Source organism: Rhinolophus sinicus, chromosome 15 (genome assembly GCF_057876585.1).
Source record: "Rhinolophus sinicus isolate RSI-liver-muscle chromosome 15, RSI-T2T, whole genome shotgun sequence".
Classification (NCBI taxonomy): domain Eukaryota; kingdom Metazoa; phylum Chordata; class Mammalia; order Chiroptera; family Rhinolophidae; genus Rhinolophus; species Rhinolophus sinicus.
This window is the reverse complement of record NC_142515.1, coordinates 28065378-28090334: the sequence shown is the minus strand read 5'-3', so window position 1 is coordinate 28090334 and position 24957 is coordinate 28065378. Positions and strand designations below refer to the sequence as shown.

At 35.1% G+C, this 24957-nt stretch overlaps 1 protein-coding gene across 2 annotated transcripts in view; it reads left to right on the top strand.

Moving 5' to 3' along the window:
- TBC1D12 (TBC1 domain family member 12) overlaps window positions 1-24957 on the top strand; it is an 83833-nt gene that overhangs the window by 3245 nt on the left and 55631 nt on the right. Inside the window, exons 2-3 of one of the 2 annotated variants that reach the window (XM_088791944.1) lie at window positions 20632-20755; window positions 22212-22295. In XM_088791944.1, coding sequence (XP_088648070.1) covers window positions 20632-20755; window positions 22212-22295 — 208 coding nt within the window. The remainder of the gene's footprint in view (window positions 1-20631; window positions 20756-22211; window positions 22296-24957) is intronic. The other variant, XM_019739838.3, reaches the window with a different exon arrangement.

The following is a 24957-nucleotide window of genomic DNA, read 5'->3' as shown; positions in this document are numbered from 1 at the left end:
ATTCCTCCTCTTTACTGTTCTCTAGGTATTAATCTGTACCTAGTAATTTTAAACACTATTCTATCTTCAGGCAAAATAATCAGAAATTTCCCCTCCTCGCAACCTAAGAGGTTTTTTACTTCCTGTGCACATTCTCAACTCTGAACCTCTGGGCGAGGGCTCCCTTTGGGGATATCTTGTTCTAGGACGAATTCTTGTTCTTGGGTGCAAGCTCTACCCCCACTTCATTTTTTGATGTGGTAACTCACTGTCAGAAGAAGATAGTTTAGTTAGCTAATGGTAGAGCTGGGATTATAAGCCAGGATTCCTCATTTTCAGTCCAGGTTTGTATCCCATCACAATTGCTGTTCACCTGTGGTTCTTTTCTCTCCAACCTGATTACCCTCCATCTTTCCCTTCTTCTTCCCACTTCCTCTCTTTCCCTTCCCTGGGCAAAAATCTATAACAGAAACAAATACTCCTAAAGAATAGCTCCATGTTTGTTTTAACTTAAAAAACATTTTACAGCAATATGTCTGTGACTGCAAAGTTGGGTTCAGTTAAGACACATCATTGACAAGAGCTTCACTGAGTAGGGTAGAAATCTTGTAGGAGAGAAAAGAATTGGTCCAGGACTGCTCTAGTGATCTGCTTTTCCTTCATTTCAGATGAGGTAAGTTGTAGTTCTGTCCCTGTTGGGGGCTTGCTTTGCATGGGCATCTCTGTGTTGTGGTGACTTGCCTCTAGGAGCCCTAGAAGTCACATTCCCTCAGATCCTTGGCTCTTTCCTGTCTGTCAAAGTTTTGAAATGCTGTGTAGATACTACTATCCCCACTGTTACCAACTCAGCAATGAGGAAGAGATGAAACTTAAAACAATCTCTTGTGTTTCCAGGCTAGCCTTGTTCCTCAAGGATCTGTTTATTATTCTGTTTAAAAAACAAAACAGCTTTAAACCATTTTTATGGGTCCTTCAAGCAAATGCATGTCTTCATTGTTTTCAAAATAGAAGGGTTTATTTTTGGGTAGATATATTTTTTAAAGATGCATAGATGTATTTTTTTTTTTAAAGTCACTTACTACTTCTGAGGCTTGTTTGGAATGCACTGGCATAGTTACTGTTATTTAGAAACACACAAGTATCTGTCCCTGGTAAGGTTGATAATTTTTTACAAAATCTTCATAATGAATTGTAAAAATTTGGTGGCATTAAAGGGCATAGCTAAGATAGGGAAGAAAGTATTTCCCCTTCTATTTGAAAGGAAAATTGACTTTATATATAGGTTCTGGAACATATAGAGTCATGTTGCTTTCCCTATAATTATTGACTTCTGAAACTTCCTAAATGTTGTGGAAAAACTATTTTCACAGAGCCCTTTTTATTAGTTAGGCTGAATAGGGAAGACTGAAAACTGTTAGTGATTTCTTTTTATATAGGTAGTTTCCATTCTCCCCGATATGAAAATTGTTAACAATATATATTCATTTTGTTAACTGATATTGAGAATTTAGAATTCCTACAGTTACAATTTTTCTTAAGGTTCTCAGAAGCAAAATCAACCACATCTTTTTTTCCACTATAATTTACACTATGGCAAAATTGTAATTCACCTGATTGAACCTTCATAGACCTCTGTTAGATAGGGCTTCTTTATTTGTTCTATAGTGCGTATTCCTCCCAGCTGACTAAAGTAAAAACTGGTTTCACAACCAGTTGGTTTTTTTAAAAACTCCTTCATCAACATCTTGATTAAGTAAAGGCAAAACTTGGTAAGTTTTAAAAAGATTTTTATAGTTCCCCCAAATATGTAGTTTTTATATATAGGTATGGTGTAAGGAGAATGAAGAAATATCTTGATCTAAATGTTAAATTAAAAAAACACAAATTTTGTTACTATAAGAGATTATAAAAATAAATGCAAAAGTATTCATTTCTATATCACTAATAGAACAAACTCCTTTGGACATCACTTAATATAATTAAAATGTTTAAAATTTTAGAGAAGCTGAAAAGAATGTGTAATTAATTGCTCTAGAATAGCAATAATAGTCTATGTAGATTTTTAGAGTATTTGTGAAACTACGCATTATAATATTAGTTTGGGGAACTAAAGGTGCAAGAGCCTTTTGTATCTTTTCCCTGTGTTTGACCTCCTTCCGCCCCCAGCAAGATCTAGTATTGTTTCCCAGTATTTTCTTAAAAAAAACAACACAAAAAACAAAAAATAACCAACTACAAAACACTGTAGGGATCTACACTAAACCATTGAAGTCCAGCATTGGTTCAAGGACTTTACCTTAGAAATTCGGTTGTGGTTTTAAGGTAGACAGTTTGAGATGTGATAATGTGAATATAAATTAGATAGAACAGTATTGGGAAATTCCTATTTTTGTGGGACTAAGGTAATTTTAAATGCTCAAACATATTATTTTGAAATGCTAAACTAAATTAATATTTAACACTACACTCCAGTAAGCAAAGCAGATTATTAACTCATATTAACTTGGCGTTACTTGTTTGGTAGAAATTTTCTGAATGATTTGAAATGGGCATAGAGATTTACTTTTTCTTTTTTTAAATACTTTTTTTAGCGAATAGTTTTAGGTTTGCAAAACAGTTGCACAGATAGTACAGAGTTTTCTCGCATACCGCTCACCCCGTTCTTCTACTGTCAGCATCACATTACTGTGGTACGTTTGTCACAACTTAAAACGCAGCATTTGTACAATAAGTTGTCACTTGACATTGTCAATAGGTTGTGTAACTTTAAGTGACAACAATGTATAATGTAACCAATTTTACCACATGCTAATTGATGTAAACAAGCATCTCAACAATTTTGTAACAAAATGATGTTAAATGAGATGTTATTGGAGGAAATGTTATTCGAGGACCTACTGTACATGACTATTAATGAAATTTCACACTTTATTTGGCATAGAGTTATTGACTAAAATGTTTTTATTTGAGGAACAATTGTGTTTTACTGTAAAATCAGAAATGTTTAAAGTAGAAGGAAGCTCAGGGATCACTTTATTCATTGTTTAATACCCTATGGAAAACTGACACTGCTGCTTTTTATTTGCTAGACATCACCTAGTAAGGTATTATTAATTAAATATTGAAAATGAGTTAGACATGGTAATAAGTTGTTCTTCGGGGGACCTAATGGTTTTCAAAGGTTTTCAGTTGAGACTATTTGGGGCAATATTTACAATATTTAACAACCAGTACCTATTTGCCTCCAGAAAAAAATATGAAAGTATGTCTTAATTCTGCATAATGTCATTTTTCCAAAATTATTTTCATATGTATTACCTTTGTAAGTTTTCTCTTTTGATTTTTGGAATGTTCCTACCTAGGAAGGGTAGGATTTATTTTTATTTTACAGTATTTGCCCAGAGTTAGATAGTTAATTAATACAAAAATCAGCACTAGACTATAGATCTGATTCCTAGTGTTTAAAGCTAATATCTATGAGGTATAAAAAGTTTACAAATAAAAACGTAGATTTTGGTATAGTGAAAATATTGTTGGCTTGAGAAATAAGAAACTTAGCTTTTGTCTTGGATAGCTTCTTCTGCCATTAAATAATTGTGTGGCCTTGGGCAAATCACTAAAATTCATAGACTTCATTTTCCTCATCTGTGAAATTAGGAGATTCAGAGTCCCTCCCAGCGCCAATGTACTTTGATATTATAATACATGATTCTCTTGCACACACTGTTGTAGACTTTAAATATTTGCTGGCTAAATTTTACAGATGTGCACTGAATTAAAGAGCATGCTTAAAAAACCAGGATGTTTTTTCACCTATGTAAAAGGAGAAGGTTGCCAGGATAGAAATACTCCCCTCAACTCTAAATTCTATCGTGAACATTTCTTTCAGTAAAGGTCTAATTCTGCTTCAGAGTAATCATACTAAAACGTCAGTGATCTTTGTGTAGTTTATCACATGTAGACGGTACAAACCAGTTCTAATTTTTTTCTTTAGCAAATTCTAGATCTTTTTTTTTCTTATACTTTCTTTGGAGTAGGGGAGAGAGGTGGGGGGAGAGAGGAAAGGAGAGGGAGGGGGAGAGAGAGAGAGAGAGAGAGAGAGAGAGAGAGAGAGAGAGAGAGAGAGAGAGAGGAGAAAATAGGATAATAAGTAAATTCTAGTTAATGAACTAGAATTTGAGACCTTAGCTTTCAGACCATGAGTTATTTCTCAAAGGTTGCCCATGCTCCATTTTGGCGAACTAATAGCTTAGTACAAGAGTTCCTAGCCTGTGTTATACTTCAAAATCTCCTAAAAGCACATTAAAAACAATAAAATTCTGCAGCATCACAATCCCTACCTAGTTGGATTCAGGGGACTTGCTTTGGGCAAGTGGCATCTTCAAACTGCAGGATAGTGTAGTGGTTAAAAACCCTTGTTCTGGAGTTAGAGTGCCTTGGTTTGAATTAGCTTACTAGCTGTGTAATTATGGACAAGTTACTTAACCTCTCTGGACCTTAATCAACTCATCTATAAAATGGGAATAATAGTGATACCTACCTTATGGGATTGTCATGAGGGTTAAATGAGATAGTATTCTAAGTGCTTTGTATTTATTATGTGGCATATAGTGAGGATTCAAATGTTATTATTTAAACTACAGCAAAGCCACCAACAGTCTCTTCCCCATCCCCATCACTGAAATCCATTGATTTAAAGAAAGAATGAGACTGGAATGTTTTTTTGTGTACTATCTGAAGAAACATTACACAAATAGTGTAGTAGATTTTTAAACATAATTTGTGTTTGGGATTGGATAGGTGTTAAAAATGGACTCTGGTATAGTGATATAAAATATCCAGAAGTCTTGAAGCTTTGACTAAAACAAATCTGAGAAGGAACTGAAAGGAGAGAATGTTGAGGAAGATTAAAATATTTCTATCTTTTATTGTTTTAAGGAACTCTTATAGACAGGCAAAGCCAATTTTTAAGTTTAAGTTCATGAAATGTTTAATTTGGCTTCCTCATACATTTCATACTTAGAATGTTGTGACAGGAAAGCTTTGGGGAAGAGTGGAAACATTTGGGGATTTTGAGGTGATACATCTGTTACCCGTCTCTAAGTGTATTATTCAGAAAGGGAAAGTCAGTCTTTTTTGAAGCTGTGTATTTTTTCCTCAGAATTCTGTTGTCCCTAAGAGTTGTCCCCAGGTAGTTTTGGTTGATAGTTGCTTGGACCCTACTACAGTAATTCCTAAACTTAGTATTTAAAATTACGGGGTGGGGGTGATTGTGTTGGTGGTGTTAGGAATGCAGATTCTTGGAGGTCCCCCCACCCCCACCACACACACTTTTGATTCAGTGAATCTTGAATGGGGCCCAGCAGGAACCCAAATGTTTATCAAGTATGTACTCCCACGTGATTCTGATGCAGGCAGGTAGTTCCCAGACTATAATTACTGAAGTAATTGTTAATAGGAAGATCTCCTCAGATAATAACTGAAAGAAGTTACATTTATAGCTCAGATTGCTTTATTTAAAATTGGGTCATATTTATGTACTTGGGTCAACTTACGTAATTGATAAGTACAAATAGAGGTACAATAAAGAACAGATACAAATACAAATGTAGAAGTATTTTGCTGACCTTTACTCGTTGAGAAATTATCTCTGCCTAATTAATCTTAGCTTTCTTTTTTATTGGTGGGAAGGGTCTTTTTCTTTCATTTTATGCTGTTTAGATAGCTCTGCTTGCCTGTTCTGTGAAAAGCTTTAGCTCACAAAACCTTACTCAGGTCTCTTTAACATGGAGTCATAACTTTACCTGTCTTTATTTATGACTTATCAAAAAGGGTGTTAATTTTCCTTCCTTCTGCTGTTAGCTGTAATTCTTTTCCATGCCTTTAAGAAAAAATTCTACGCGTTACACATGGCTATTTCTCTACTGAATTTGCTGCTTCAGCTTTTCTTGTACTTATTTCTGTGGCCAGAAAAAAGAAAGAGGGGTTGGAAACCCATGTGACTGTCTGGGTTTTCAGCAGGCTCTTTCCTGCAAGTAAGAGAAGTTTCCCTTAGGAAACTAAGCTAGCAGTTATGCTCCTACTTAAAGCTAGTTTGACAGTGAACTTGGTAATGTGTTTAATTTACCTTTGAATTTTGTTTGTTGATATTTCTTTTAATTTGAATTTTATTTTGGGATATACTCCTTGGTTAAAAATATTTCCATCTGCCTTTCTCTAACCCCATACACATTAAAACATTTTAAGTTTGGAACTGCACATGATAGTTTTGAAATCAAATTATGTGCTATCTTCTCATATTTTCCCAAGTACTGTAATGTACAACTACCATCACACATTGAGCATTATTTAGAATTTCCAAATCTGGTTTTCATCTAGACCAGGGATGTCCAAACTGCGGCCTGCGGGCCAACTGCGGTTCACAATCCATTTTTAATTGGCCCGCAGCAAATTCCAAAAATATATTTAGTTTACTTAAATAAACCAGGTGAGGCAATACGAACTTTACCTCGGGTGAGTGGCCTAGCTGTTTGTGTATTTTACTCCATATGGCCCTTGGTGAAAACCTTTGAAAAAAGTTTGGACACCCCTGATCTAGATTGTTTGTGATCATTTTCTAATCAAGTAGGGGAAATACTTTTCTGTTGTCCCAAGGAAAAGTTATTGACTACAACAGTTCAATTTTTTTTAGAAAAACAGAAAATGCTCATATTATCTGCTTTTGAAAAGTAGGACTGGGAATATAAAATACAACTAAATATGTATACTTTGTTTCCATTCTATTCCAGTTAAGGTGGTAAGAAAGAAGATAAAATCGCAGGGTGTGTGGAGGTATGGTTAGAGACAGGAGAAACTTAGAGAAAGATTTTGAAGAGGTTTGTACAGAGAAAAATTGCTGGAGAGAATAATTGTTAGCTGGAAGTTAGCTCTGTACTTTGGTCTGTGCGCTTTAGAGTATTACCACAGATTATCTCCATATTTATTTGCCTACTCTGCTTACTTCAATGCCTTTGTGGATGTTTCTGGCAACTTCTTTCCTTAAAGGGTATCTGCTGTGCCTCTCCCTCTTCCCTAATGTTTCCATCCCCTCATGGCCTCTTAACAGGCTATATTGTGCAAATGAAATATTTTTTAATGACAGGTTGTATGTATAAGCTTTAATTTAGGCCTTAAAAGTTTAGGTTATTAGTATTTAAAAGTACATGTATCAAAAGGTAAAATAAATGCAACATGGTTTTACACAATGTATTCTTACTTGAGTTCCAATGCTAAGAGGAGAATTTCTCCTACAAGCACGTGGTAAATCTAGTAAACAGAATTAAAATCTCTCTCACCCCTGAGAAGAAAATTGTTCATTACCAGGAAGATATACTGTGTGGAAATTAAAGTTCTGAAATAAGTTATTGAAGTTTTAAATCAGTAAAAGGTTTCAACTGAGTAAGTAGTTTCTGTGTTTTTGAAAAGTGATAAAATTTAAGTTGCTTTTTTTGTTTAAATGGCCCTTGACACTTCACCCCATCCCTTTTGGACTGACTTTTTAGCTTCATTGGTACTACCTAGAATTAAAGATATTGATAATTCTTGGGTGTTGTTTATAAAATAAAGGATTTGTTACGATTCAGAATTGGGTCTTGAGCACCCAAATTTATTATCTAGAGACTAATAAAACTTTTGATAGCTAATTATTATATAATATAACTGGCACAACAATTGACGTATAATCAGAGGATGATGTCCATCTTTGTGACATACTCCCAGAAGCACATAATACAGTCAAGAGTAGTAGGACATTGAGTAACTTTCAGTTTTGGGCATACTAATAGCTGAGAATTCTACTGCATAAAAGAACATTTTTAGAGGGTAACCGCTATGCAACTTTCTTGAGTAAAATAATAACTAGCTAATGTTTTAATGAGGCATGAAGATTGTTTTGCTTTTATATAAGACCACCAAAATATAATTTTAGTTTTCGTTCAGTTGTCCATTCGAAGGAAACACTGTAACACTGTGTAGAAAAAAAGACAACCTTAGTGGAGAGTAGGATTTCAACTATGCTGCTGGCAGATAGGTTCTACCATAGGTTCTGTCTTAGGTTCTGTCATCAGTTCAGGAACTATTTCTAGGTTAGACGTGAGCAAAATGTCAACAAAAGAAAACAAAGTAACAACAACCCTAGAGCTAAATTTCTGGGTTTTTTATTCTTACAGAGTTTTTAGGCCCCTGATAGATGTTGTTTAGCCTCTGCTTGAAATCTTTCACTGAGAAGAACTCAGTTTCCTCAAGGCAGCCTATTGAGGTTATTAATTGTTAGAAGGTTCTTTATGTCGAAGCACAGTGTATCTCTTTGTAATGTTTCTGGTCCTAATTTGCTTTTTAGAGCCACAAAGGACAAGTTAGTTCTTTTACATATTTTCCTTTCAGAAATTTAAAGCTTGTCACGGAACGATTTTTAGTTTTGGGGCCCTCCTAGCTAAGCATATACAGTTCTTATTAATTAGTTTACAATTTTCTTACCATTTATTCATTCACAAATGCTACTGAGCTTTATTATTTAAATGAAGCACTAAGGAAATTAGATAAATGGAATATTAATAAAGTTAAGATGGGGGAGTCATGTAAATCAATACTTACAGTATTACCTGATTAGTGTTATAAAAGAAGCTCCCAGGATGTATTAGTAGCTCTGTGGAGTGATTGACTTTGGGCTGGGAAGTTAGAGCACTCTTTATGGAGATTAAACATGGAGGCTCGGTCTTGTATTAATGAAGGTTTAGGTTGGAATGAGACTGAGGACAGTGCAGGCGCACAGCGGCATGTGCAGAATTTGTACCAAAACAGCACAGCACTTTGGGGACTGCAGATGCTCACTAGTTTGACTTTCCTTAGAGCAGGTGAGGTAGAGTGTCAAACACGGAGTTAAAAAGGTTGGGACTAAATGATAAAGGAGTTTGTGTGACAGAACTAAGCAATTTGAATTGATTCCATGAGGGGTGGCAGTGCATAGGACCCTTGATGGGTTTTTAAAACATGGGCAACATGCTTTGAATTGCATTTTAGAATAGTGACTCTTGTAAAAGTATCGCACATGATTTGAAACTTGAGAAACTGGGGCTTGGATACACTTGTGGTAGTTTATGGGAGCTTGTCAGTCTCTATTAAAATATGATCTCCAGATAATTGATTGAAGTAACATTAAATTCAACCCTGTCAGAGGGAGAGCTAATAAATTGAGTGACATATGCTTATATCAGTAGACTTTTTGTGAAGCTTTAATGGAGATAAACTTTAAATCCAGTTTTTGTTTTGAAGGAAGCAGGATGATATGAAAGAGAGTCATGTGAAAAATTATGTTTACCATGTTTTGTAAGGAATTTGTTGAGGGAGAAAAGAGCCAGAATAACTGTTAGACTACTTGTTTTACTGTCATAGATCAGAAAGGAAACAACTTTAGGAAGAACCCTGAGAGTGTAAAGTTGTGAAATCAAGTCTTTACATCCAATGCACAAGTTCTATATATGGTCGGTGCAAAAGTAATTGCAGTTTGAAAGGTTTAAAAATTGCAAAAACCGCAATTTTTTTTGCATCAACTTAATGCATTGCTTCATAAAAATGGATGGTGGCAGTATATACCCATCAGCCATTTTTGAGGATTGAATGAGGTAAAGACAAAGTATTGAGACTTCCAAAATTGTTGTGTATGTGTCTCTTCTACTAAGATGCAGACTTCCTAGAGATAGGGAATATGTCTTGTTTGCTTTTTTGTCTCTGCCTTGAGATATATTGCCTAATATATAAGAACACAAAGACTTATTGGATTAAAACCTTTTTTAAAGGTACCAAACTTATATAGTCAAATGATTGGAACCTTTGAAATGGTCTGGGAAGCACTCTATTTATTACTTTAATAGTATCATTTCTCAAAGTATGTTTGGTACCTGTCTTTGAGGGGTGTTTCTGTGCGGGAGAAATCAGTTGGGCCAATGTAAGACAGACTGAAGAATTGAACCTTAGAGGGGGACCATAGCTGAAATTCATTAGGAAGCCAACTAAGCAAGTTCAGTTGTATATAAACTGTAATAAGTACCCAAATATCCTAGGTGTAATAGATTCATCCCAGGCAAATAGACATATTATGTAAATAGTTGAAGTTTGTGCAAACAGGCATAAATGATTTCACCTCTGGTACTCTTTTAGAGGAATAAATAAAGTCAGAGACTTGGGTCTGGCACCCTTAAATTTGGTCATCTTTAGGTGGACCTAGCTAAATCAATTTAATTTTGGTAAAGCCTAAAACTCTTTTGTTTCCGGTGTGTTTGCAAAATAGTCCATATTTAAAGGACTAACATATAGATTGTGGTAAAATCCATAGTACAATATCAGTAGCTGACAATGGTAAATGTAAAAGAAGTATTGGACTTTGTATTATAAGTATTGCCTTGATGCTGTTGCTAGTTTTGAAGTAAGTACCCTTTATACTTTTCCATTTGTGAAGTAAATATTTTCTTTAGTCTTTTCTAAGTAGCAAAACAAATTACTATCAATTTCGGTTGAACTAGATGTGTCTAGCTTTTTCTTGCATTCTATTTTTATACTTTGATCTTTTATTAATAGCAAACATACTGTCATTTAATTCATTCTTATGAGTCCATACTAAATGAAATATGTGCATGTTTACCATCACTGAGATTTTTAATAAATTCTATATGTTAACCTGTATTTTACATTTGATAAAACTTAAAAACAGCTCATATAGAATAAGCAGCTTTTGATATGAGCAATCATTTTTGTATTTTGTTTAAAAAGCCTTAGCCAGTGGAATTCAGTTTTGTATTTAATATATTTAATACCAAACAGAGCCAGAAAAAAATTGGATTTACTTGAAATAGTTCTTATTTTATAAATGTGTGTGGTTTAGCTATGGCTTTTGGTTTGGCGTACTTAATCCTACTGAAAGACATGAGTTTACTCTGTTAATTAAACTGGTGACTATATTTTAAAATTGATCTTTGGAATGTCAGTTTTAGAAACCTGTCAAAAATTTTTTATTACGGTAAAATACATACATAACATTTACTGTTAATAACATTTAATACATTCACAGTGTTGTATGCTCATTATTACTGTCTAGTTCCAAAACATTTCATCACTACAAAAAGGAAACTCCATACCGTTAGCAGTCACTTCCCTTCCCTCAGCTTCCTCAAGCCCCTAGCAACTAATCTGTGTCCTGTCTCTATGGATTTGTCTATTCTGGATATTTCATATCAGTGAAATCATATAATATATGGCCTTTTGTGTCTAGCTTCTTTCACTTAATGCTTTCAGAGTTCATTCATGTTGTATGTAGTACTTCATTACTTTTGATGGCTGAATAATTTTCCATTGTAAGTTTTGTTTATCTGCTAATCTGTTGATAGACATTTGGGTTGTTTTCTATCTTTTGGTTGTTATGAATAGTTTGCCATGAACATTCATGAACAAGTTTGTATTTGACCACCTCTTTTCAGTTCTTTTGGGTATGAGGCCTAAGAGTAACATTGTTGAATCATATAATTCTATGTTTAACTTATTGAGGAATCACCAACTATTTTCCACAGCAACTGCACTATTTTATATTCCCACCAGGAATTTTTTGAGGGTTGCAGTTTCTCTCCACATCCTCTCCAACACTTATTCTTTTTTAAGTTACAGCCATCCTAGTAAGCATGAAGTAGTATTTCACTGTGATTTTGATTTTAATTTCCCTAATGACTGATGATGTTGAGCATCTTTTCATCTGCTTGTTGGCCATTTCTATGTCTTTGGAGAAATGTTTATTCAAGTCCTTTGCCCATTTTTAATTGGGCTGTTTGTATTTTTGTTGTTGAATTATATGAGTTTTTCATATATTCCAGATACTACACCTTTATCAGATACGTAATTTGGAAGTATTTTCTGCTATTCTATGGTTTGTCTTTATACCTTCTGGAGAGTATCATTTGATGGACAAAAGTAGAAACCTTTTAAATTTGGTGTGTTACAGTCTTAAGTATGTATAACTAACTTAGTTTTTACTTTAATAGGGGAAATATAATGTGTATGTAGCTATCCAGAGAATAGAGGCAGGAAAGTCCAGAATGTGTGAAAAAGAGTAGTTTGGCTTATATGTTAGGGTTTACGTTAGTAATAAGGAAAAGAAGCCCGCTTCAGCTACCTTAAATGAAGGAAGGTTTATTGTAGGGCATGTAATGGGCATCTTGTGGACATTTTGAAGGTAGAAAATAATATACCCAGGCTACAGAGAACTTGGAACAGAGGTTTCTATGCCTTTCAGGAGATGCTTGTTTTTTATTTCTCATCTCTCTACTGTCTCCTGGTTGTTCAATAAAGTTTCCACCTGCAAAAGTTCAAACATCTACCATCCTTTGATTCACTCAGTCTTTAAGTCTCCTATTTAAAAACCCTGGAAATCTGATTGTCTCAGCCTGTGTATGAATTTGTCCCTTTTTCATCAGCACTCCAGTCTAATCAGCACTCACTGATGGCAGTACTATCAGGTACAAATACGGCCACTGGGGACTATTGCTGCAGTAGGGCTGGGGCAAAGGCACTGTCAGAGAAGGGGGAGTGGGATGCAGGATGCTAAAGCTGCATATCTTTCTCCTAGTTGTAGAAAGAGTAGTAGGAAATGATGTTGGAAATATAATTTGGGTCCAAATTGTGACGAGCCTTTAATACTAGGATACGGAATTAAGACTTTTCCATAGATATTAGGGAGTGTTGAGGATTTGGGGAAGGAAATGAAATGCTCTATTCTTTCCTGTGTGTAGTTGTTGTTTATTCAAGCAGAATGAGTTAGCTGTCATTCTTTCCTGCTAACTTCTGTACGTCTAAATCTTCTCTTGTTCATTCAGCAAGCATATTTGAGCACTGACTATATAGCAGGAAAAGAAGGCGCTAGAATAAGACTTTTCTAATAAAGCCAGTGATGATCACATTGTAAACATAAATTGAAGTGCTATGATGTGAGACTATTGTATTAGGTTGGTGCAAAAGTAATTGCGGTTTAAAAGGTTAAAAATAATTGCAGAAACCACAATTACTTTTGCACCAACCTAATAGCAGGGCATGAGATGGCGAAAGGAAGGTTTACTCCTCTGGTACTGAATCTGGCTTGTAAGTTCTTCTTCGGGCTCATTTCAGTGCTTCACAGGGGTTAGGGGAGAGGATAACTACAAGACATAACATGATGGCGTTTTTTTGGAGGGCGATAGAACTGTTCTATACCTCGATTGTGGTGGTGGTTGCACAAATCCAAACGTGTGGTAAAACTTGTAAAACTGTACACCAGTAGAAAGACAGCCAATTTTTATTGTGTGTGTTTAAAAAATAAAATATTTAATGAGTGTTTTAAATACCTTATATGCAGGGTATTGCGAAGGTTACACAAATCCTGTTCTCAGTGCGTTTATAATTTAATAAAGCAGCATTCAGATCACCATATAAAGTACAAAGTGAAAAGTATCAGAAGAGAATGATTCCTAGAAGAAATGGCTTATAGAGGGGAGAGCTTCATAGAAGTAATGGCTCACCAGACTGCACTCCTTCATTAGACTAATGCTGTAGACTGAATGTGTTGCCCCAAAAGTTGTATGTTGAAACCTAATCCCCAGTGTGGTAGTATTTGGAAGTGGAGCCTTTGGCGGGTGCTTAGATCATGACGGTGGAGCCCTCAGGAATGGGATTAGTGCCCTTATAAAAGAGGTCTCAGAGGGTGCTCTGGCTCCTTCTGCCATGTGAGGGCACAGTGAAAAGATGGTGGTCTATGAACCAGGAAATGGGCTCTCACCAGACACTGAATCTGCCACTGCTTTGATTTTGGACTTCCTAGCCTCCAGACTGTAAGAAATATATTCATATTCTTTATAAGCCACCGAGTATATGGTATTTTGTAATAGCAGCTAGAATTCATTCTAAGACAACTAAGTTTGAAGACAAAAGTGAATTTTTTTCTCTGTAGCCTCCCCCCCACCAAGTTAGCAGCCTTACATTCATGTGTCCGAGCACAGTACTAGGGATATAATGGTAACAGAGAGCTCACAGTCTAATACAGTGATAACATCTAAATAAATTTTCAAAATTGTTTTGGCTATTTTGCCTTTCCATACCAATTTTAGAATTATTAATAGCTTGTCTGTATCTGCAGATAATCCTTGTTAATTAACTTGGGGAGAATTGACATTCTTACTTTGTTGAGTCTTCCAGTCCTTGAATATAGTGTGTCTCTCAAGTTATTTTGGTCTTTTTTTAATTTCCTTCATCAGTCTTTTATATACAAAGTTTTTAGCATACACATCTGCTTATGTTTTGTTAGATTTATATCTAAATGTTTAGTATTTGTTAGAGCTATTGTAAATAATATATTTTTTTTAATTTCAGTTTTTAATTATTCATTGCTAGTATATAGAAATATGATTGATTTTTGTTTGCCTTATGTCTAGTAGCTCTGTTAATAAACCTTACATATTAGTTCTAGGAGCTTTTTTGTGTGGGTTCTATGGGATTGTTTAGATTTTAATGTTTGCAAATAGGGAAAATTTAATATTTTTCCCTTCCAATTTGTAAGACTTATTTTTCTTGCCTTATTGCACTGGCTAGGACTTTTGGTATGATTTTGAATGGGAGTGGTAAAAGTAGAAATCCTTACCTTGTTTCCAGTCGCCAAAACATTTGGTCTTTCATGATTAAGTATGATATTAGCTGTAGGTTTTTTGGTAGATGCCCTTAACTAGGCTAAGGAACTTTTGTACTACTTCTAGTTTTCTGTGTATTTTTTTAAAAATTAGGAATGGATTTATGATATTGTCACAAGCATCAATTAATTTGATCATGTGGTTTTTCTCATTTAGAATATTAATATAAGTGAATTACATAGATTAACTTTTGAATATTGAATGAGCCTTGCATTTCTGGGATAAACCTCATTTGGTTTTGTTGTTTTTCTTTCCACATAGTGTCACTGTTGATTTTTTTCACTTAAAAAAATAACAGATTTATTGAGATACAATTCACATACCATACAACTTATTCATTTAAAGTGTACAGTTCAGTGGTTTTTAGTATATTCAGAGTTGTGCGACTATTACCACAATCAGAACATTTTTATTATTCGTGTACCTATTCTGAAGATTAAATATATGTGAAGCTATTTTATTGTAAACAAAAACACTAACATAGTTTCTGTTTTATTTATAGAAGAGGCATAAATAGAAAAGTATTCACATGTTTGGTTTTATTCATCATCATCAGTCATTATCTTGCCTTTCTTTCCCAACTTCTTCTTAGGGTTAAAAGATAGCTTATGTCCTGGTGACTGGAGTATTTTGCTCATATTTTGCTGATGTTCCTTTTTACTGTTTGTTTTTCTCCTAAAAGTTCTTTCATATGCCCTTCCTTTTTTCTTCCTCTGGGGGTTTCTATCTTCCTCGGAATGTCTTAGATACTACATTGGGCTTAAAGCAATGGAGGTTCTCTTTATGAAGCATTCGATACATTGTGTGTAATTAGTATCCAGTACAAAAGTGAGACTATAAGTTTTTTTCTTTTCTCCCTAATTATATTCAATTTTGTTATCTCCCTGCCACAAAAGAATAAAATAACTCTATCAGTAAGATATTGCCTGAAACTTACGATAATAAATACACGTAAGACATACCATAAGGTGACTTGCTGATACGAACACAGGAGGAAGAAGAAAATAATTTATATTTTTGAACTGTTTAAATGAATGTCAAGAGGCCTTTTGGCAATGTGTAGGATGTAAGAAAACGGATCGTTATGAACCTCTTACATCTTGCTTGTTCTCTGGAGGACATGAAAGAGATAAGTGTGATTAGAAAGAAAAGGAACTGTGCAAGAGACGTGGCTCGAATACTTGTTAGTGATGTGACCTTGGGAAGTGGCTCATGAACCTTTCTTGGGGGTGGTGGGGTGGCACATTGAATTCTTGGAGAAGTTGATGAAAGCGCTGGACAGCTGCCCAAGAAAATTGTTCATAAGCACACTGTTTTCTTCAAATTGTGCATATAGTTTGAGGATGCTTATGGACCCTCTAGCCCATTCATGTAGGTTCATTGATTCTTGATGAAGAACCGTTGACCTGGCTGCTCCCTCAGGTCCCTGGTAGCTCTAAAATACTTTTAAAAAATATCAATATGTATATTGATTTTATTTATATACATGTATATATAAAACCTTTATTTTCAGCCTTGAAATTCTGTTTTTTGACAATGATACTGAGTGAGTAAATGATACTGAGTTCTGTCCTTTTTTGATAGTTCTGATCTATGAAAATAGGTTAGTTAAGCAGTATGTATTAAGTAAAAATTCACTATTTGAAAAAAAAAAAATTAGGATTTGTAATAATGACAAAGACAGGATCCAGAAACAACCTGCAAAAGAAAATTCTTGAAATTAAAAAAAAGTTATCTGGCAAAAAAATTACTTTTTTGTGTGTATAGTCAGCTGAAAGTCTTTTTCAACTGAAAAATGATTGAGGTTTGGAAAGAATGTAAGTAATCTTCATGCCCGATCTTTAATCCAAAATACTCAAGGGTAGCCAAAGTACTGGGTTTTAAAGAGACAGTGCTTCTTTGAATTAATTATGTAGTCAACTGTGACATTCCATGATCACTAGATAATGTTTTCTTTTTGGCCTTCTATTATACTTTGGGGAGCTTAAAGTACAAAGTCCGGGAAGTTGATGTGTTTTCAGCAATCCAACTTCTCCTGAGACAGTTTGAAGATAAGGTCATGATTTGTAATTTTTTGAATTGATTTTACTATTTTGATTGAAGTTTAGTTTTTTTCCCTGTCGGTAAAAATATTTTAACCCCCTTTTAATGTACAACTCCCTTTAAGTGATGATTAGAATTTATCTAAGGACTCTAAAAAGTTAAAATAGTCATACAGATGTAAACGTTAGGCGAAAACAAGGAATTTTCTCTATTTTTGGCTAAAGCTGACATTGTTGGCAGTAAGAAGATTCAGAATTAGGCAGCCACACTTTTCTGTAGTGTCAAATTCCAGTTTGAGAAACTATGGAATTTGGCTTTGTCTCAGTTTATAAGTGGGTTTGCTAGTTGTTAAGGACCAAGCATTGGAGATTCTGCTCCTTTAGAAATCACGAGCAGAGAATTTCCATGGTGTAAATAAATTTTGCCCCCTTTTGTTAGCTTTGTCCTTTTATAAGGTATAGTAGGCAAGTGGTTTGACTCTTATATCACGTAACTCTTTTTGTGTGGTAAAAGAAATCTTGGAAAAAAGAAAATAGACACAGATATGTGATGCAAGTATTAACAGGTATTAACAAGCAAGAGTTATTCATTCGTCAACCTTTATTATAAAAGCCACTAAGAGAGAAAGCTAGGGCCTTTTTTTCTTTCTCTTCTAATCCCCACATCAGTGATTTCTTGATGTGCCTCTTATGTTTCAGCAATATAGAAACATTGAACTGCTGGTTCTCAACTGGTGCTGTTACTTAACTGGTGCAAGAGATTTTCTCAGTTTCTTTTTGCTAAAAAGAGTGGGCACTAATTAGTGGAGAGAACGGAAGAGGGTGTGTTTGTGTTTCTGTGTATGTGTAGATAGTTGTGTTTGTGAACGTAGTGTTGATTAGGGTGGAGAATGAATTTAATGGGGGAAAGATGGATTATCATTGCCATTCCGTTTTCTCAATATATACTGACAAAATGTGTCACAGAAAGAAAAAATAAACCCAAACTAGAAAATACATAGATTTTAATATTTCCAGCATATCTGAAGCAGTAAGACACTTCAACACAAAAACTTGATGGTTGGGATTTAGGGAAAACCAGTAAATAACCCCTCTTTATCAGCCAATCTGAGTTTGGAATCAGTAGAAAAAAGACATAGGACACAGACAAATGAGACCTCAAAACATCAGCTTTAATACTGATGAAATCTGGACCAAAAGACATGCCTTTGGCTGCATTAGGCCTCCTCATACTTCACCTGAATCAAATTTATCCAGCTGGTTACTAGCACAGGAAGGTCTTTCCTGTGAGGATGGGAGACAGAGGGTGCAGAGAAAACTTAGCCTCATATTAGGAAAGCAGAACAAGCTGAATTCTCTCTACTGTTAGGCAATAATGTCTGTCACCAAATTTCAACCCACAGGTAGAGATGAATAAGGGGGCCAAGAGAAGCTGGGAGTTTCTCTCCCCTGAAACTAGAAGAAGACAGAATGAGAGTGACCCTTTTCCCCAGCACTGCCATATAAATCTCATTCATACAGTCAAGCTCTACCTCCAGAATGCAGGCAGAAAAAATTGTCCTCTCTTTTGTGTGTGGGTTCTTCAACACATTTTGTTTGTTTTGTTAAGCCTTTGGTGTTGATTTAAATTTAAGAAATTTAAATATCTTGGGGGATAGGAGAAAGGGAAGTGGGTGGTGGTGCTTGTGGTGGTGGTGGTGGTGTGTCTGTCTGCCTGTTTGTCTATCTTTGGTTTGAGAAGATATTGAAGAGGAACCTAGTCCCACACGTTTATTTGCACTGGGATCTCTATTTCACCTGTCCCTGACACGGGGTTGGGGGTGGGGCAAGGAATGGTACATGAGAAGAACAACCATATGACACATTTTTGGCCTACTTAGACCGTTCATTGTCTTTTTCCCTTTAAGATTTAATGAAGTGGTGGTTCTGTTCCTAGGTTAACTAGTAGAAGCCTATTTGATCTGTAATGCTGTTTTAGTACAATTCCATGTATTTGTAACGATATTTTAGAATTACTTTTCATTGCAGATGTTATGCCATTTAGCTGCATTTATAAATAGTTTACGTGGCAGGAGATAACCAGAAAACCCAATCCAAAATTTCTTAGTGGCATAAGAAATTAATGTGGAACATTATCTGACGGTCTTTCTTAGCAATTGGATACAATGTGGGCTCATATTTCTTTTATGGAAATGTCTTATAGTAACTAAAGTTTATTGGATATATAAGCTTAAGGGTTGGGCTTTGTTTTGTTTTTGACGATTTAATGAGAATTTAAACTTTTTTCCAAACTTCTTATGATTGTAATATTGTGCTGTAATACATATTGGAACCAGACTTTTTATTGTGGAGCTTATTTATTTATTATTTTTTTCTTTTTTATCTCTGCCAGTCATAGCAAGATTCTTCAGAAACTACATCCATTGAAAGACCTACTTTTGTTTGGTTTAAGAAGTTAGTATTCCTTGACTTTAATTTTGGAAGTCTAAAATATCCTTATAAATTAATTTTACACTGAAACACATACACGCCTTAACAGGTTTTCTTGTGATGCAAGGTCATTTCTAACAGTCTTGACTGAAAGATTCATGTATATTTGGCATTTTGGCTGTGATTTAGAGTTTTGTAATTTACACAGTTCTGATATACAGTATTAATGTGTATAGCCTCTAGTTTTTCATATAAGAATGTGTTTGGTAGGAATTACAATATCTAATTATAGATAAAGGTACAAAGACATAATCACCCCAGAAAAGTGCCTTGAAAAAAACTCTGCACATGGAGAATTTTCTGATCTATGGTTATTACTCTCCTTGAGTATAACCATCTTACACTTGTGGTCTCCTCGTTCTGCTGCTTTGTCTGTTTTCTCAGCCAGGTCATGTTATTTGAAGCTGTGTTTTACTGAATTTGAAAAAAAAAATGCTTATCTCCTTCTAGTTTATGGTTACCCTGCTTTAATTAATTATATATGCAACTTTGCATTTCTAATATAGAGAATGAAATGCCATTTTTCCCCCTTATTAGCACAATCTTGTTCGTACATTGTAAGGAGACAAGCCATTTATGGGTTTTTGGATTTGAAACAATTAAGGTTGTGTTTAAAGATCTGATTCTGGTCAGTGATTCGAGTTGGTGGTAGCTCTAGGAAAACAAACAAACTGGTTGTTCCTTTTGGAACTCCTCACCCCACCCCAAGAGCTAGTTGTTAGTATGAAAGCTTCTGTTCCAAGTCTGTATCTTGATTGGTTGTTATGGGCATGGAGATAATGGATAAAGTCCTTGATCTGTGTGTAGGTTTTTTTTAGATTTTCAGTGATAGACACTTTCTTCCTTAGTTATATGTTGACTCTCGCAATAAGCTTTTTTGTACATGTCCTAGAAAAAACTATGTAATTTATGTATATATATATTAGAGTAATGGAGGATCAGTGGATACCATTTTATTACAAACAATAACATTACTGAAAATAAATAGTATTTTCACAAAATATTGTATTTCTTAATCCTTTACATATTTTATACAGGTTCTCTTCAACTTTTTTGTTCTCACATTCTTGACTTTTATTGTCAAGTGCTTGGATAGTTAATTCTAGTTACTTTGTAGCTGATTAAAAGCAAATATTTACATTTTACTTACAGCTGTCATTTTCTTCCCAATTTGCTTATCTCTCTAATGTCTCTGTTGATTCTTCCCCTATTTCTATATAGCCAGGTATACTTCATTGACTCTTGTTTGTCTAATAGTAGTATAAGTAGTAGAAATTGTTTTATGTGAAAGTATTTTTTGTCTTCGGAATAAAAATACTTTAGAAATTATTATTAAGTATTTCCCTGGTTACCAAAAACACAATTCATATAACTTTTCTGTGTTTCAGAAACCTTTTTCCAAAAAGGACGAAGGAACTCAAATCAGTTGTGCATAGTGCTCCTGGTTGGAAATTATTTGGTAAAGTGCCTCCCAGAGAGAATCTTCAGAAAACTTCCAAAATTATTCAGCAGGTAGGTACTAATAGAGCTATGTGGTTTGTCTTAGCTTTTCAGATATTCTTTTCTTGATAATTAACCATATTTTGCTTTCATTTGTATTTTTCTACATATAAAATTTGGGGATTATAGATATTTGTGGTAATTTGAATATATATTTTTAAAACATGACACGGTTTCGGATGTCTTTTGTGATTGTGAAAATTCTTTAAAGTAATAGAACATTGATTTTTTGTTTCCTAGTTATTCCTTAAGTAGTGTTTTTGTTGTTGTTAGCTAACTACTCTGTCACATGCTTCTAATTGAATATGGTAGTGTTTGCTGATGGCACAGATTTTATGGATATAGGTAGTTGTGAACTTACAAAATAGTAAAAAGAAAAAACTGAGTAGATTTTGAGGTTGAATTCTTTCTTTGTTACTTTTCCGGTGTTCTGCCTAACCAAGGACTTTGTGAGATGGGTGGGTATATAATGTTTCTAGTAATTTAGTAGCCAATCCTTTTAATATCTGTATTAATATTTATATTATTAAGTTCTTAAGAATTTTAGGTCTTCTGACTTCTGAACTTATAGCTCCTCAGTACTAGGAAATCAGTGAGACTAGAAAGCAGTGAGACTGGATCAGTTTGTAGCATTTTTTAGTTAAGTTGTTGCTCAGGAGATATATAAGCAATTTCCTATTTCTCTCCTTCCCTGTTGTAGTTTATCAGATTTAACACAGCCAGCATTTAATAGTGTTCCTTTTACTACTCAAAAGAGAAATTGGTTTCTCAAGTAATATAAGAAAATAATTTTTAGATCTTTAAAAACATTTGTTAATTTTATTAGTTAGTTTTATTTACAAGTAATTGAAGTATTGACTAGTGTAAATAGTTGCTGGAACTTAAAACTATGCTTATTTCCAAGGTGTGTCCCCAGGCACCCCATGTGCTGCAGCCAATGCACAGGGGAACCATGGCAAACGCAGGGATAGGCTTCTTTGGCATACGGATGTTAGCTTGCGGTAGGATGCAATTTCAACATTAAATGGCACTGTATTCTTTTCTGTGGCATATCTTAGTAAATCTGGTTTTCCTGAGGTTGCTTTGATAAAAATCAGAATGTGGAACAGGAAATGAGGGTGATAGTGTCCAATCTGATTTCAAGTTTTGTGAAGTTGTACGGTGCACAGTAGTCATACTGTACAATTAGTAATTGAATGCTATTTAAGAATGAAATAGAACTTTTTCTTTCAATTTATGTGTATTGTTTTTCCAGATGGCGACCAATGGTTAGGACATGAATCCTATTAAATTACTGGACATAATTACTGTAATTATTAAACAGAACAATTAGGTATTTTTATTAAACAAGTTTTGCATTGGGGCACCATGAAAAAAATTACTGAGACACTAAGGACACTGTTAACCAAGAAAGTTCGGGAATCTTTGCTATCTCGACATCTTAAATTTTAACTTTTTTGGGGTAAAGTCTGAAAGTAACCTCTTTTATCTAGAGTTTTCCAGAAGACCAAGTTCGCCCTCTAGAGGCAAAACAGTGGTCTTGCTATTGAAGGTTTGTATTCCTATTTTATGGTAGTTGACGTTAAATATGCATGTGCATATACCTTAATATCTTTATGTAAACTAACATTATGCAACGTTTTTTGTTTTTGTTTTTTTACCATAGATGTCTAAATAAATTACTGGGTGGATAATTATCTGTTTATTGATTTGCTGTATGCCTTTAAACGGCTCTTTTTGTTTTTAGAAAGCCACATTCTCTCTGTTTTTCTATATATATTGTGTGAAAATTTAATGCCTAGTCAGGAAAAGAACAACTCTTATTTTCATATAGGAAGCAGGAGTGGAGTTGAAATACAGTTGCTGTCCTCTGCAGCCTTCTCTCTGGCCTTTTATAGATGGTGGTTTTTCCAGATACTGCATTTAATTTTTGAGCTTTCCAGTTGTGTGGAGGTACTAGTATGTATTTTGGTGCCTTTTTCATGGTTCTTTTTGCATACTGGGAGATGTGATGTATAGTGAAGTCATTGTTCTTCTGACCCTTTTCCACCCTCAAAATATGTCTCTCTCTCATCAAGATAAGGACATATTTCTGCCACTCCCTTTCTGCTTTCTCTTTTCTTATTTCTGTGTGTGCTCTCTACTCCCCATTTGTCCTCTTCCCTGCAGTTGTCATTTTCAAGGTGGTCTTGATAATCTTTTATTAGTAATAGTAAATTTACAACTTTGTGTTTCTGTTCCCACCTGAAGACAAGTTTTCACAACCCTGACTTTTAAACTCTGTACAGCATTATGAATATAAAACTGTATCCTTTACCACATACTCCTTTCAAGTAGCTGTTAGGTGTTTGGGATCAGAAATCAAAAATGAAGATACTACCAGTCATGAAGAATGTTAGGACACATCTGCCATGTTTTAGGGTAGGGTCTTAAGATATTAAAGCTGTAGAAAATGAAGGTAGCTAGTAATTCCAGTGTAAAACTGCCTGAAAAAGTGAACAGTACAAAAAGTACTAAGGAAAAATAAATTCCTTTGAGCTTTGTAAAGGTGCCTTACTTTCTGAGTGGCAAAGCAGTAAGATTTATTAGGAGTTTAGAATAGCAGTATTATTTCATAGGATTATTATTATCATTATTATTTTAAAAGATTTTATTGGGGAGGGTGAACAGGACTTTATTGGGGAACAGTGTGTGCTTCCAGGACTTTTTTCCAAGTCAAGTTGTCCTTTCAATCTTAGTTGTGGAAGGTGCCATTCAGCTTCAAGTTGTTGTCCTTTCAGTCTTAGTTGTGGAGGCCGCAGCTCAGCTCCAGGTCCAGTTGCTATTGCTAGTTGCAGGGGGCACAGCCCACCATCCCTTGCGGGAGTTCAGGAGTTGAACCGGCAACCTTGTGGTTGAGAGCCCCTTGGTCCATGTGGGAATCGAACCGGCAGCCTTCGGAGTTAGGAGCACGGAGCTCCAACCTCCTGCGCCACCGGGCCGTCCCCGGATTATTATTTTTTTAACAGCAGATATTGAGAAAGGAGTTGACATATTCTTAAGTGTGAGTAAAATTATGTTATTGGGCCAGAATTTTTTTTTATTTTTTTTTAAAGATTTAATTAGGGAAGGGGAACAGGACTTTATTGGGGAACTTAGTGTGTACTTCCAGGCCTTTTCTCCAAGTCAAGTTATTGTCCTTTCAATCTTAGTTGTGGAGGGTGCCGTTCAGCTTCAAGTTGTTGTCCTTTCAGTCTTAGTTGTGGAGGGCGCAGCTCAGCTCCAGGTCCAGTTGCTGTTGTTAGTTGCAGGGGGCACAGCCCACCATCCCTTACGGGAGTCGAACTGGCAACCTTGTGGTTGAGAGGATGCGCTCCAACCAACTGAGCCATTCGGGAGCTCAGTGGCAGCTCAGCTCACGGTGCCGTGTTCAATCTTAGTTGCAGGGGGCACAGCCCACCATCCCTTGCAGGAGTCGAACCGGCAACCTTGTGGTTGAGAGCCTGCGCTCCAGCCAACTGAGCCATCCAGGAACTCAGCGGAAGCTCAGCTCAAGGTGCCGTATTCAATCTTAGTTGCAGGGGGCTCTGCCCATCATCCCTTGCGGGACTCCAGCAGTTGAACCAGCAACCTTGTGGTTGAGAGCCCACTGTCCCATGTGGGAATCGAACTGGCAGCCTTCACAGTTAGGAGCACGGAGCTCCAACCGCCTGAGCCATAAGGCCGGCCCCAGAATTTTTCTTTTTTTAGTGGAAAGACATCTATAAGATTATAACGTAACTATATAGGAAAGCAAGGTTACATACTGTTTGTAAAATATAAAACATTATAGGAAGATATGTCTCATTTTACTTTACCTCCACATTCTTAGGCCTTAAAATTTTTCTTTTTGTGTGGAAAACGTAATTATTTTTACGCTTTTATTATTTTTACATATATATCGTTACATATATTTTTCTATATATTTTTTCAAAAACAAAATGCCACCGTTTATATGTGTATGTGTATTTTTTGTTTTGCCTTACTTAACTTTACATGTTTTACACCTATAACTTTTCAGAGATACATGAAGTTCATAAGGGAAAGGTAATTAATTGTAGGTTAAATTTTTTTTTTATTTGACTCTTATAGTAAATTTTTTTAGGGTCTGATCAATATTAGTGCTCTCCATGTTAACAATAAGAACCATAAAAATCATATTAGGAGAAGAGCAAGGTGAAACTGATTCAAGTTTG